This window comes from Gekko japonicus, unplaced genomic scaffold (assembly GCF_001447785.1).
Source record: "Gekko japonicus isolate JY-2015 unplaced genomic scaffold, Gekko_japonicus_V1.1 scaffold3470, whole genome shotgun sequence".
Taxonomy (NCBI): Eukaryota; Metazoa; Chordata; class Lepidosauria; order Squamata; family Gekkonidae; genus Gekko; species Gekko japonicus.
In genome coordinates, this window is record NW_015170376.1 from 76,358 (window position 1) to 89,986 (window position 13,629).

Consider the following 13,629-nt stretch of genomic DNA (forward strand, 5'->3'; position numbering starts at 1 on the left):
CCTGCTGGATCAGACCAATGGTCCATCTAGTCCAGCATCCTGTCTCACACAGTGGCCAACGAGTTCCTCTGGAAGGCCAACAACAGGGCATAGAGGCCGAGGCCTTCCCCGATGTTGCCTCCTGGCTCTGGGATTCAGAGGTTTACTATCTCTGGATGTGAAGGTAGGTTAGGCCGAAAGTAACCAGCCTAAGGTTAACCGTGAGCTTCATGGATGTGAATCTGGGTCTCCTGGTCCCTCTAACAACTACACCACTCTGGCCATCTTCTACAGCAGGTTTCCACGTCTCTCCAAGTCTTGCCGCCTTCTTCCAACTTTGCCTTCTCCGCCTGATCAACTTCGCTACCCAGGGTGTGAACATTACTGCCTGGGAATCAGGGGTCATTTCCTGCAAGAGTACACAGGAGCGGAGCTCCGGCAGTAAAGAGCCCAGGGGGCGGGCACAGGCAAGAAGCCCCGCCCCCTGCTCACAGCAGCCCTCAGTCAGAGCAAGAAGCAGCCAGGTAAGTTGCAGAGCTTCCCCTGGCACCCCGGTCCAAAACAGTCCAGTGGCACCTTTAAGACCAAGTTTTATTCAGGTACCAGCTCTCCCTCCTCTGCGAGGACAGATCTGCACGTTTCCCCCCGCCCCAATAGCTAGGAATCCAAAACAGCCCAGTGGAGCCTGAGTGGTGGGTGTTGCCTTCTGACACACTTCCGGTGATGTCAGGGGGTGTGGTGTATGCAAATAAGTTATGCTAATGAGTTATGTTAATGAGCTCCTGCACCTCCTTTTCTACGGAATGACCCCTGCTGGGAACAGATTATTGGGGGGGGGGGAAGCCTACAGCTATTCAACCGAGAAAGAGAACGCATCCCCAGCGTATCCTCTTTCCTTAGCAACCGCACCAGAGAATATAATCGATTTAGGGAGCCATCATCAGTATTCTCACAGTGTCAATATTGCCATGAAATCCCAGTCCTCCTTTCAGACCTATTTTGCATACCCAGGAACCAATGTACCACCGAGTTTAATGGACAGTCCTGGAAACAAAATGTCAGGAATGAGCATGGGTGTACAAAGAGATGACCAATAAACAGAATGAGCACTAAGTATGTGAATCTCAAGGATGTGGTGGTGGAAAGTGCCTTCAAGTCACAGCTGAACTTGTGGTGACTCTATAGGGTTTTCAAGGCAAGAGATGTTCCGAGGTGGTTCGCCATTGCCTGCCTCTGCACAGCAACCCTGGACTTCCTGGTTGGTCTTCCACTCAAGTATTTACCAAGGGTGACTCTGCTTAGCTTCAGACTAGAATTTGGGAGACCCGGATTCCAGATCTCCCTGGGTGACCAGGCGCTTCCTCTCAGCCTCAGGCAGGAAAGGGCAAACCACCTCTGTAAGTCTTCTGCCTTGGTGTAGTGGTTAAGTGCGCGGACTCTAATCTGGGAGGACCGGGTTTGATTCCCCACTCCTCCACTTGCACCTGCTGGATGACCTTGGGCAAGCCGTAGTTCTGGCACCACTGTTCTTGAAAAAAGAGCAGTTTCTGTCAGAGCTCTCTCAGCCCCACCTACCTCACAGGGAGTCTGTTGTGGTGAGGAGAGGGGAAAGGAGTTTGTACGCCACTCAGAGACTCCTTTGGGTAGTGAAAGGCGGGGTATAAATCCAATCTCTTATTCTTCTTCTTCTTGAAAACCCTATGGGGCTGCCACCTTAATTCAGCTGTGACTTGACAACGACAACGACAACAAAGATCTTCCTCACGAGATTGTCGTGAGATTAAAACAGGGGAAAGTACTTGGAGGGAAAGTGGCATAAGAACATGAGAGACTTCTGTGGCAGAGGACCAAGAAGAAGAAGAAGAAGAAGAGATTGGATTTATACCCCGCCCTTCACTTGGAGTCTCAGAGTGGCTTACAAACTCCTTTCCCTTCACCTCCCCACAACAGACACCCCGTGAGGTGGGTGGGGCTGAGAGTACTCTGACACAAACTGCTCTTTTTCAAGGACAGCTGTGCCAGAGCTTGTGACTGACCCAAGGTCACATCAGCAGGTGCAAGTGGAGGAGTGGGGAATCAAACCCGGTTCTCCCAGATTAGAGTCCGCACACTTAACCACTACACCAAACTGGCCTACACCAAGGTTGTAAGGCAGGGTGCCAACTGGTGCTTTGGAGCCAAGAGCTGGTGTTTGCATGATCAGTGAGGGAGCAGACGCTTTTGGGCTCCTTGGGTGGATCTTGAAGACCCCCTTCAATTCAGTCTAAATCCCTTCTTGTCTTCCATTCGAAGACTCAGCAGATCGTAGACTCAGGGCTTCTCCGCCATGCCTGGAAACCTCTTTTGTTCTTCCTCTCCTCGCCATTGTCTGCTTGTTCAGAACATCTCGCCTCTGTAGAGGTGGAAGGCTGACTTATTTCTGTGGTGTTTCAGTTTGGTCCTAATACAAATTGGCATTATATCATGGTTATTTCATTATTATTATTTTTAATTTGGAAGGGACCCGTCCCCTCTCCCACAAGGGCATATGGTACATGAAGGGTACCATCATCTCTCTCACACACAGAAGTTAACCTCTGGTGCCATCAAGTTACAGCCAACTTACAGTGACCCTGAAGATTTTTCAGGACAAGAGAGGCTCACAGATGGTTTGCCATCGCCTGCCTCCACATAGGGACCCTGAACTTCCTTAAGGTTCTACTAGTCCAAGTACTAGTAGGTACTAGTCCAAGTACTAACCAGGGCCGTCCCAGTCTAACTTCTGAAATCTGATAAGATCAGTGCTACATTAAACCATGGGACTACTTTGTAATGGAAAAATGGTCCGAAGGCTTACAACAATTAGAGTTGCAGGCTAAAGATTCACATGTGATTTCTAAATGGGCCCCTTTTCTAAACTGGAGGTTTCAACGCAGCAGGTCAAGGGACAGTGCTTCGACGACTACATATGGCACAATACTGGCAACTGAATAAATGTTTGTTAATTGCTGTACTTAACTTCTGCTGTATCGCTTTTTGATTAGTGTGCTTGTTTGTTTTTGTTGTTGTTGTTGTTCAGTCGCACAGTCGAGTCCGACTCTTCGCGACCCCATGGACCAGATCACGCCAGGCCTTCCTGTCTTCCGCCGTCCTCTGAAGTTTGCTCAATTTCATGTTCGTTGCATCGATGACACTGTCTAACCATCTCATCCTTTGCCGTCCCCGTCTTCTTTGACCTTCAATCTTTCCCAGCATCAGGGTCTTCTCCAGTGAGTGCTCCCTTCTCATTTGGTGGCCAAAGTATTTGAGCTTCAGTTTCATTATCTGGCCTTCCAGGGAACAGTCAGGGTTGATTTCTTTTAGGATTGACTGATTTGATCTTCTTGCAGTCCAAGAGTTAACTGCAAATGGACGTAGCTTTATTAAGGTTTGTCGTATTTGGTCTGTTGGTAGACGTTGGTTTTGTTTGACGTCTTTTTGATTGTTAAATGGATGTAGCCTTGTTAAGTTCTGTAATGTGTGGGAGACTTTAAATTAAATTTTTAAAAAAGAAAAGATCTCACAAGATCAGGCTAACTTGCGCCACCCAGGTCAGGGCAAAATTAGCCTACGGATACGGATATAGGCAGGATGCCTCCCTCCCCCCCCGCGCCTTGAGCCGTTCTTGCAGAGGTGGTGAAATTTAAAGGAAATGCTGGTAGAACAACATGCCCTTCCACCGAGGCAATTGTTTCCCATACGCCCGTCTCTCAAATCCGGGTGGCCCAATCCGTATATTATTCAGCTGCTTTGCTCATTATGCAAATCAAGCACTTTTAATTGCTGCAAATGGAGCAGCTGGGGAAGGATAAAAGGTAGCACCTGAGGCCCTGCCTACTCCTTCATGTCCGGATCTGGTCTGTTTTCCTCCTCTTCAGCAAAAAGATGCAGTAGGCACATCGGTCGCAGATGCAGCTTTCTTCGTTCATTAGAAGAGGAGGAGGAGATTGGATTTATACCCCGCCCTTCACTACCCAAGGGAGTCTCAGAGCGGCTTACAAACTCCTTTCCCTTCCCCTCCCCACAACAGACACCCTGTGAGGTAGGTGGGGCTGAGAGAGCTCTTGACAGAAACGGCTCTTTTTCAAAGACAGTTCTGACAGAACTGTGGCTTGCCCAAGGTCATCCAGCAGGTGCAAGTGGAGGAGTGGGGAATCAAACCCGGTTCTCCCAGATTAGAGTCTGTGCACTTAACCACGACACCCAACTGTTTCTCTCTGGATTATCTGAAGGCTCCCCTGGCCATTTTGCCTCCTACCTCTGGGTCAACAGGGGCCAGAAACGATCTGAAAAGCTTTCTCTTGGAAATAAATCAAAGTGGCAAAGCTTGTCCAAAGTCCAGACGAAACCTGGGTAACCGGGCAATTCGGCAATTTGATTCTGAAGATCTGTGCACCAGCCAAATGAAGTCATGAAAAGTTCCAGTGAGCCTAAAACGCTTCATACGCAGAAGAGAAGGCCCGTTGTGTCTCTGCGTGATTTCATCATTCCATCCTAGCCTGGACTGGTCTCCTTCCAGTCATCCTCCGACAGTCCGGCCACATCGGTATCGTTGAGGCACACTTTGTCGGTCCCGATACAGAATCCCCTGCCCTTAAAAGAGGCCGCATTGTACGTCTCTGCCCGAGTGGCTGTCCCTTACAGATCAGGACAGCCACCCCTCTACAGACTTTCAAAGTCATAGGGTGCTCCAAGGGTCAGGTGAATTAAAAGAGGAGAGCCACCGCACTCTTCCTTTCAGGGACAACAATTATGCCTACAATTTTGATTTGGGGAGAAAAGAGCACCTCCAAGGGATCTAAAGTTTCGGGACTAATGCGCCAGGAAATAGCCACTGGGTGGGATTTAAGTGCCTCTTCCTTTGAGCGATGTGTGGCCAACACAAAACCCGGACACCTGAGCCACCGGCTCATGTCCAAGTAAATGAAAAAGCACAGCCAACTGGGCGCAGTGCACTCTTCCTCTCTGCAACACACACACACAAGCAGCTACGTCGCCAAGGCCTGCTCCATCCATCCCTTTGTCGGCCTACTTCCCGTCTCCATGGCAACTGCCCCTTTCTCCGCTGGGGACACCCACAATAGCCATACTCTCTCGCTCGGCTTGGCGTCGCCCAGGCGCGGAGAGAGATGAGGAGACGAGAAAACCCTGCTGGTTTCTGGGACAGATCTTCTGGTGCTGGGCGGCCTCCAATCCTTTTCCAGAGGCCTTGCAGGAGACTTCGCTCCCTTCCTTCAATGTCGTTCTGCGCAGAATTGGGTCAAGGAGTGGGGAGGCACACACTGGAGGAGGCTGAGAGACCGGAGTCACCCCAGAGTAAAATCCCTGGTGGGTCAGACCCAATCACTCCAATCCTCTGTGTGGGGAAGCCCTCCTTTGGGGCAAGCGTCCATGTGTGAGAAGAAGGATCTGCACTTAGCTGAAAGGGGCAATACGATCCAACCCACGTTGGGTATCTGCTTACATATTTATGCATTTTTACCCTGCTCTTCTTCTAAGGAGTGCAGTGTGCACAGTTCTCCACAACCCCTTTCTCCTCACAACTATCCTGCGAGGGAGGTCAAGCGGAGGGAGGTCAACTGGTGAGCTTCATAGTGTTGTACGCACAGCATGACTAAACACCAAGGCGCACGGAACGCTGTTACCTTCCCACCGAAGTGGTACCTATTTATCTACTTGCAATTTCTTGCTTTCGAACTGCTAGGTTGGCAGGAGCTGGAACTAGAGACGGGAGCTCACTCCATCATGCGGCACCTGGGTCTCGAACGGCTGAACTACTGACCTTCCACAGCCTGCAGTTCAGGGTCTTAACCACTTGAGCCACCGCAGCTCCATCATGAATGTATTCAGGTGTTAACTTTGGTTCATTTGTGACTGGATGCATGCTGGGAAGGTAAAATGCTGAAAGAACAAAATGTTAACTTGCTGTTTTTGCTGAGGCTTATGGCCTTGGTAGGCCAGCTATAACTGCGCATGTCTCTGGCTAAACGAAGAACAATGGCACCTTGTAAACCATATCAGCTATGTAGATACTTTTAGAATTTTAGTCTAAGAGAAAGAAACACTTATTGTTCAGCTAAAAGGGGAAAAAAAACTTTACTTGGGAAAGCCCAGCCTAAAAGGTTTTCTGCCAATCAGAGACCTGTTAGGCCAGAGTGCTGATGTTTGATGGAACCAATAATTATGATTTATTTGTAAGTGTCATATGGCGTATAAAACCCTATGTCTCCCATTGTAACCTCAGGGAGAGCTGTGGGATCCAAAACCTTATTGGATCTGCACCTTCCTCCTTTGTTGATCAATAAAGCACAAGATCTGATTCTGCTCTACAGGATTGTACTGAGTGTTTTCTCAAATTGGGCTGGGGAAAGACACACACAATCAGACAGGATCAGGGCTATTTTTGGGCAGGAACGCACAGGAACGGAGTTCCGGCTGGCTCCTGAGTTGGCCACGCCCAGCAGGAACTCATTAGCATAATAGGCCACACCCAACAGCAGAAACTCATGAGGATTGGCTACATTAGGGGTGTGTGGCCTAACATGCAAAGGAGTTCCTGCTACAAAAAAAGCCCTAGGTTTTGACAACAAACAAGGTAAACAGAATAAGAAGGAAAAGGTGGGTGTGGCTGGATGACTATACTTCTGGTAACATGGGGGTGCAGCCTAATATGCTAATGAGCTATGCTCTCATGGGTGTGGCTGGATATGCTAATAAGTTTCTGTTGTTGGGTGTGGCCTATTATGCTAATGAGTTCCTGCTGGGCTTTTTCTACAAAAAACCCCCTGGATAGGATTATTTTTTGTACATCAGTAGTGAGGGGGAATTTGAACTTGGGTCTCCCAAATTCCCACCCTGTACTCTGACCACTATACCACACTAGCTCACTTCAGCCTCAAGGTGTCAAATTTTGGCTTGGTCTTGCCCCAGCCCCTGAAAAACCGTTTTCTTGGTTTCCTTTTAAAATTAGTCACCACCAGCCAAAGTCACACTATTTCTTCATTATCTACCTCCCCCACCCCTGTCCTTATCTGGCTCCTATTCCTCCTCCTCTCTTTTCTTTTGGAGTCTCTATAGTATACTGGTTAAAATATTGCTCTGTGACTACCAAGGCCCAGGTCCAAATCACCCACTCTGCCATGAAGTTCACTTGGAACAATAATTCTCTCACAGCCTAGCCTACCTCAAAGGATTGTTGTGAGAATCAGTTGAGGGAGGGGACCATATTTGTGGCCCTGAGCTCTATGGATGAAGAGCGGGGGCAAATAAATACATAATTCTCTCTCTCTCTCATGATTCTTAGAGTTTTAATCCATCAGTCTCCTCAAAAATAAAAGATGCTACTGGTCACCTAGAAACCAATTTTCAGCACTTTCTGGAGAAAAAATATTTATTTACATCCCACCTTTTTCCCAATGGGGACCAAAAGCAGCTGACATTGTTCTCTCCTCTCCTCTCCACCATTTCATCCTCACAACCACCCGGTGAGGTAGGTGGGGTTGTGGGAGTGTGTGACTGGCCCGAGGTCACCCAGCCATCTTCTGTGGCAGAGCAGAGACTCAAACTCGGGTTTCTGAGATCCTAGTGCGACACTTTAACCGCTACGTCAGGCTGGCTCTTGTGAGAGCTAGAAACAGCAGTCCTCTTTGTAAAAAAATTCAAATGGAAAAAAAGAAAAACATTCTCTGCGTCTAAGGATTCTAAACCTTTTTGGCCCCTGGCTCAGCAGCTTCCATTTGCAAATGTTCTTCTGGCCGAGCTGCAAGAAGAGTTTTGTTCACCTGGAACTCTGCAGGGGAGCAGCGCCTAGAATTTCAAGCATGGCAGTAGGGAAATCCCGGTTCAACTCTGCCACGGTGCTGCTTTCTTTCAGCCTAACCTACCTCACAGGGTTGTTGTGAGGATAAAATGCAGGAAGAGAGACTCATGTATGTCACTGAGGTAAGGTTGCCACTAGGCCTGGAAAATGTCCTGCCCCTTTCACAGAGCCTTAGTGCGCTGAAATGGGCAGCGGAAGCTTTTCAGAGGTACGTAGCGTCACCTACTAGATAACATCCCACCTAGCCCCCATTAAGGGGAAAGGACTTTTATTTTCTCCAGGGAGTTGGCAACCCTACTCAGAGGAGAAACTGAGCCTGCGACGCTTAACCACAAACAGGTTAGTTTGTCTGCACTACTTCCGATCAAGGTATTTGGTTTTGCATTTTTCAAAGGACAATTCACTCCCTTGTACTTCGACCACAGGCAATGCTCCCTCTAAGCTGCGGAGTCTTGTGAGCAAAAATTCTACTTTGCGAGCCACTGGCATTAAAGTTGTGAGCGAGCGATTTGGCTCCTGCTTAAATTAGTTTGCTCTGGAGCCATCCTTCCTGAGCTAAGACAAAAATGTGTGAGCTGGAGGCTAAGAAACCGTGAGCTGGCTCATACTAAGTTGGCTTAGAGGGAACACTGGTCGCAGGCTGTGGGATTTCAGGGCTGCTCACCTACCTGGGAGTAAATCCCCCTGAATAAAATGCGACTTTCTTTGGAGCACATGATGGTAATGCAAGTGTTTGTTCGTTTGTTTTACTTTTTTACGTTGACAAGCCTTTATCGGCATATGTATATACATACAATAGGAGATCAGTTTAAATATAGATAGGAAAATACAAATCAATATAGGGTAAAATTGGAGCTACGGCGCAGAAAAACACCATAAAAGCAGAAAAACCTGGTGGTTACTTATCAGAACGTATAGCCATAGCACTAAGAAGAAACCTTGCTACTATTTCAGTTATTTCCGTGTCTTGATTATCAAGCAAAAACAGAACCTTAAAATGGTCAGGAATCTCTGGGAATTGAGCTGATATAGGGTACAGAAGATCCTGGCGAGGCACCAAATAAAAGGGTCATTGAAGGAGGACATGGGAGACAGTTTCAACAGTTTGTTTTAAGATCTTTTGACTGACTGGCGGAAGCTGCAGTGAGAGCAAACGGACCCAGGGCTCGGGAAACATCTCTCTTTTCCCCCCACGCTGTAGCAATGCCACAGGCTGATTTTGAGACTCACGCAGGATCAGCATCTCATCCGTAGACGGATCCCGTCACACAGGCAACATAAGGGAGCCCTGCTATTCTTTGCGGAACAAGCTGCAATTGGCAAAGAGCGTTACTTCCAGTGCAGCGCACAGCTCCCTCTGGGTGCCAGGAGTCATTAGGATCAGCCTGCTCTTTCTCCCCCCCCCCAACCAGGAACCAAACAGCAGCCCTGCCAAACAACCTCTTTTTCAGATTAAGCCACTTCTTTTGTTGGTTGGCGGGGGGTGGGGGAAGAAGAGGGTTTGCTGCTGATGATAAATTGCGGGAAGGAGGCAAAGCGCCACATTTTGCCATCCAACACCAATCCAGAGCATTCATGGGTCCTTCCCGCACTTGGGTCTCATCTCTGGTTTTATCAGAATTCAACTCACGACACCATACCTTGCATTTATCCCTGGTTGTAACAGCATCCGTTTATCCCGGGACAAGTGTGGGGCGAAACTGGGGTGACCTCAGTGTAATGTGGAAACAAAAAATACCCCGAGATAATTACAGGGGTGAACTCGAGTGTAGCGCAGTAGAATGTACATTCGGGGACAGGGATGGACCAGGATTTAAGGTCTAGTGCGGAAAGGACCTTTGTTGAGCATTATGTGTGGTGACAGAGGACACTGACGTGCGTGTCAGGGGCTGAGATGGATCAAGCGCTCCTTTCCAGTCTCCCGGGCACTGAGCAGCACTGACAGTGCTTCCCGTTTGCAGTTCCTTATCTACTCTTTGTGGCTCCTGCTTCCTTATTTACGCCAGTCCGACCACAAACATGGATGCTGTTTAAAAATGCACTAAAAAGGGCCTTTCTACAGCCGCTTGCAGTCTCCTGACTCCTTGGATGTATCCATGGGAAGGAGCTAGAGCTCAAGTGAAGAGCATCTCCTCGGCACGCAAAAGGTCCCAGGTTCAATTCCCCAGCATCTCCCGTTAAAAAGATCAAGCAGAAGGTGATGTGAGCGGCCTCAACCCAAGACCCTGGATAGCGGCTGCCAGTCTGAGCAGACAGGGCTGACTTTGATGGACCGACGGTTTGATTCAGTGTTAAGACAGCTTCATGTGTTCATGTGATGTACAAGCGGAAGGGGGGGGGTCCTAAACAGGGTTCCCTCTAAGCTGATTTACTGTGAGTTAGCTCACAGTTTTTTCGCCTCCAGCTCACAGATTTTTGTCTCAGCTCAGGGAGGATGGCTCCAGAGCACCTCCGGCTCACACATTTTTGTCTCAGCTCCGGAAGGATGGCTCCAGAGCCAACTAATTTACGCAGCAGCCAAATCGCTTGTTCACCGCTTTAATGCCAGCAGCTCGCAAAGTAGAATTTTTGCTCACAAGACTCCACACTTTTTGTTGTTCAGTCGCACAGTCGAGTCCGACTCTTCACGACCCCATGGACCAGATCACGCCAGGCCTTCCGGTCTTCCGCCGTCCCCTGAAGTTTGCTCAATTTCATGTTCGTTGCATCGATGACACTGTCTAACCATCTCATCCTTTGCCGTCCCCGTCTTCTTTGACCTTCAATCTTTCCCAGCATCAGGGTCTTCTCCAGTGAGTGCTCCCTTCTCATTTGGTGGCCAAAGTATTTGAGCTTCAGTTTCATTATCTGGCCTTCCAGGGAACAGTCAGGGTTGATTTCTTTTAGGATTGACTGATTTGTTCTTCTTGCAGTCCAAGGGACTCTCGAGAGTCTTCTCCCGCACCATAGTTCAAAAGAATCTGGTCCTAAGCTAATTTTGGTGCACTGAGCTCTTTAAACCCCATCCATGTTTCTAGCTAGATAGGCAAATCAGGAACCAAGAACTGCAAACCGGGAACCAACTTCAGTCCCATCCATCATGTCAGGTGTGCCCTGGAATCTTCTGTGCAAGGGATTGACTTCTGGTTCACGCTATGCTTTTTAGCAACAACAAAAAATCTGCACAGGGCATCTATACTGTGGGGTGGGAGGTGTATGAGCAATCCATTCCACCGTGCGCCACAAGTGGATGGCACGGAGCGACGACGGTGCCTGAAAACTCAGATGAACACCAGACAGCTCAAGGGATAGCTGCTCAGCACAACCTCCACACACACACACCCGTCTCCCAGCCTCTTACCTGGGGCTCTGCCTGCTGCACCTTATCTTGGGCTTCCATCAACTCTTTGTCAATCTGTTCCAGCCGGGATGCTCGAATCTGCAAATAGACGACATCTCAGGGTCTCAGACTGCCCAGATTCTTTCCAGGGATGGGCAAAGGGGGCTGCCCATCTGGTACCCAATTTCAAATTCGTGCCCCATCCCCTCCCCTTATTTTGTGCTTTGGTCACCAAGGCAAAGGGGTCTTGTCTCTCCCCCCTTTAATGTGATTTTTATCTAAAGAGATAGGTAAGCAGACTGCACTGAAAAGTCACTGGGATAATTAGCATGAAAATAAAGAAGAGGAAGAGATTGGATTTATACCCCGCCCTTCACTACCCAAAGGTGTCTCAGAGCGGCTTACAAACTCCTTTCCCTCCCCCTCCCCACAACAGACACCCTGTGAGGTAGGTGGGGCTGAGAGAGCTCTGACAGAAATGGCTCTTTTTCAAGAAGAAGAGATTGGATTTATACCCCTGCCCTTCACTACCCAAAGGAGTCTCAGAGCGGCTTACAAACTCCTTTCCCTCCCCCTCCGCACAACAGACACCCTGTGAGGTAGGTGGGGCTGAGAGAGCTCTTGACAGTAAGTGCTCTTTCTCAAGAACAGCTCTTATCAGAACTACGGCTTGCCCAAGGTCATCCAGCCAGGTGCAAGTGGAGGAGTGGGGAATCCAACCCGGCTCTCCCAGATTAGAGTCCACGCACTTAACCACTACACCAAACTGGCTTTTGAGAGTCAAATGATCACTCTTAAAACTGGTGGGTTGCCGGGCGAGGGTCATACCCGCCTGCTAGGGCTAGAAACTCACTTTTGTTATAGAAACCTGAAAGCTACAAATCTGGGCCAGTACCAGGTGGCGTGCCCAGAATATAAATAAAACCCACACAACTGGCCCCTTGGGCAATTCTTCGGGCCTAAAAGCGATACCATAGAGGCTCTGCTAACCGACGTGAAGAAAGAGGGAGAGCAGAACTCTGCCAGGGATCCCAAACACTCCTGTCCTCGTCACCACAAGCTCAGAGCGCCCAGTGGGTAGGAGGAAGGAGTAACCTGCCACGCTTCCCCTTCGCTCCTCACCTGCGCTCTCTGCACCATCTCGTCGGTTGTCCCAAAACGCTCCTCCAGCAGCGTGCGGATGTGCTGGGCTTCGAATTCCAGCTGCTGCCGGATCAGGTCCATCTGCATAGAGAACTGGACGGGGAGGGGGGCAGCAGGAGTCAGGATTAGAGACGCAAATGTGGATCGGAGGGCCGGTCCCTCCTGGCTTTGGATGATCTCCTAGGTCAGTGATGGCGAACCTTTTAGAGGCCGAGTGCCCAAACTGCGACCCAAAACCCACTTACTTATCGCAAAGTGCCAACACGGCCATTTGACCTGAATACTGAGGCTTTACTTTAGAAAAAACAACTCATACATTAACTTAAGATGATCCAGACAAAGTAAGGAACGCGATCCCAAATGCTTTCATTGACTTAAAATTATCTGGCAGAGAATTCGACACTTGAATGATGGCCTGGGCCTGGCTGGGGCGATGGCACGCGTGCCCACAGAGAGGGCTCTGAGTGCCACCTCTGGCACCCGTGCCATAGGTTCGCCACCACTGCCCTAGGGGGTGTTCTCTTTAGCCAAGAGTTGCCTTCCAGCCTCCAGGTGGGGCCTGGAGATCTCCTGGAATTGCAGCTCATCTCCAGAGAATAGAGATTGGCTCCCCTGGAGAAAATGGACACGTTGAAGGGTGGACTCTCATGGCATTATAGACCACTGATGTCTCTCCCCTCCACAAACCCTGTCCTCCCCAGGCTCCACCCCCAAAGTCTCCAGGAATTTCCCAGCCCAGAGTTGGCAACCCTACGTAAACCGAGTCAGAACCCCCTTTGCTCCACATATCCCAGTAGCATCAGTTGCAATGTTGCAACTGGCACAGGCTTTTCAGGGTCTCGGGCAGAGAAGGATCTTTCTCAACATCTGCTGGGTGAAATTGTTTAATTGCAGAAGCTGGGGACTGAACTGGGGACTTTCCACATGCAAAGCAAGTGCTTGAATTCTAAGCTGTGGGCCCGCCCCTCAGAGACTGTGTGCCCTTCTGAAGAGCTCCTTCATTTCTCCGAGCCATTTGTTGTTTCTTGATTGAACTCTTTCCGAGGGGGATTCTCAAGCAAACCCTCCTTGGTTGGCATCTGGCTTGCAAAACATGTACGCTTTGCTCAACTTTTGCATCCTACCCATAGTGACCGATGCAATTCATTTAGGGCGTTTGGAGAAGTATCAAATGCCAAAGCTGTTGAAGCCAAAGTTCTTAAATCTTGAACATTGCTTACATTTATCAACACAAGGTAAGGTCTGTTGGATATTGTAACTTTGTGCAAATGGAGCTGGGAGGGAAAGGGTTAAGATCTCTCTCTCTCTCTCTCTCTCTCTCTCTCTCTCTCTCTCATATAGCACTTTTTCT

General features: G+C 49.1%; 1 protein-coding gene across 1 annotated transcript in view; it reads right to left on the bottom strand.

The window, feature by feature from the left end:
* Positions 1-13,629, bottom strand: part of APC2 (adenomatosis polyposis coli 2) — a 46,277-nt gene that overhangs the window by 25,062 nt on the left and 7,586 nt on the right. The window contains 2 exon segments of the mRNA XM_015418251.1: positions 11,157-11,234; positions 12,258-12,371. Of these exon segments, the coding sequence (XP_015273737.1) occupies positions 11,157-11,234; positions 12,258-12,371 (192 nt within the window).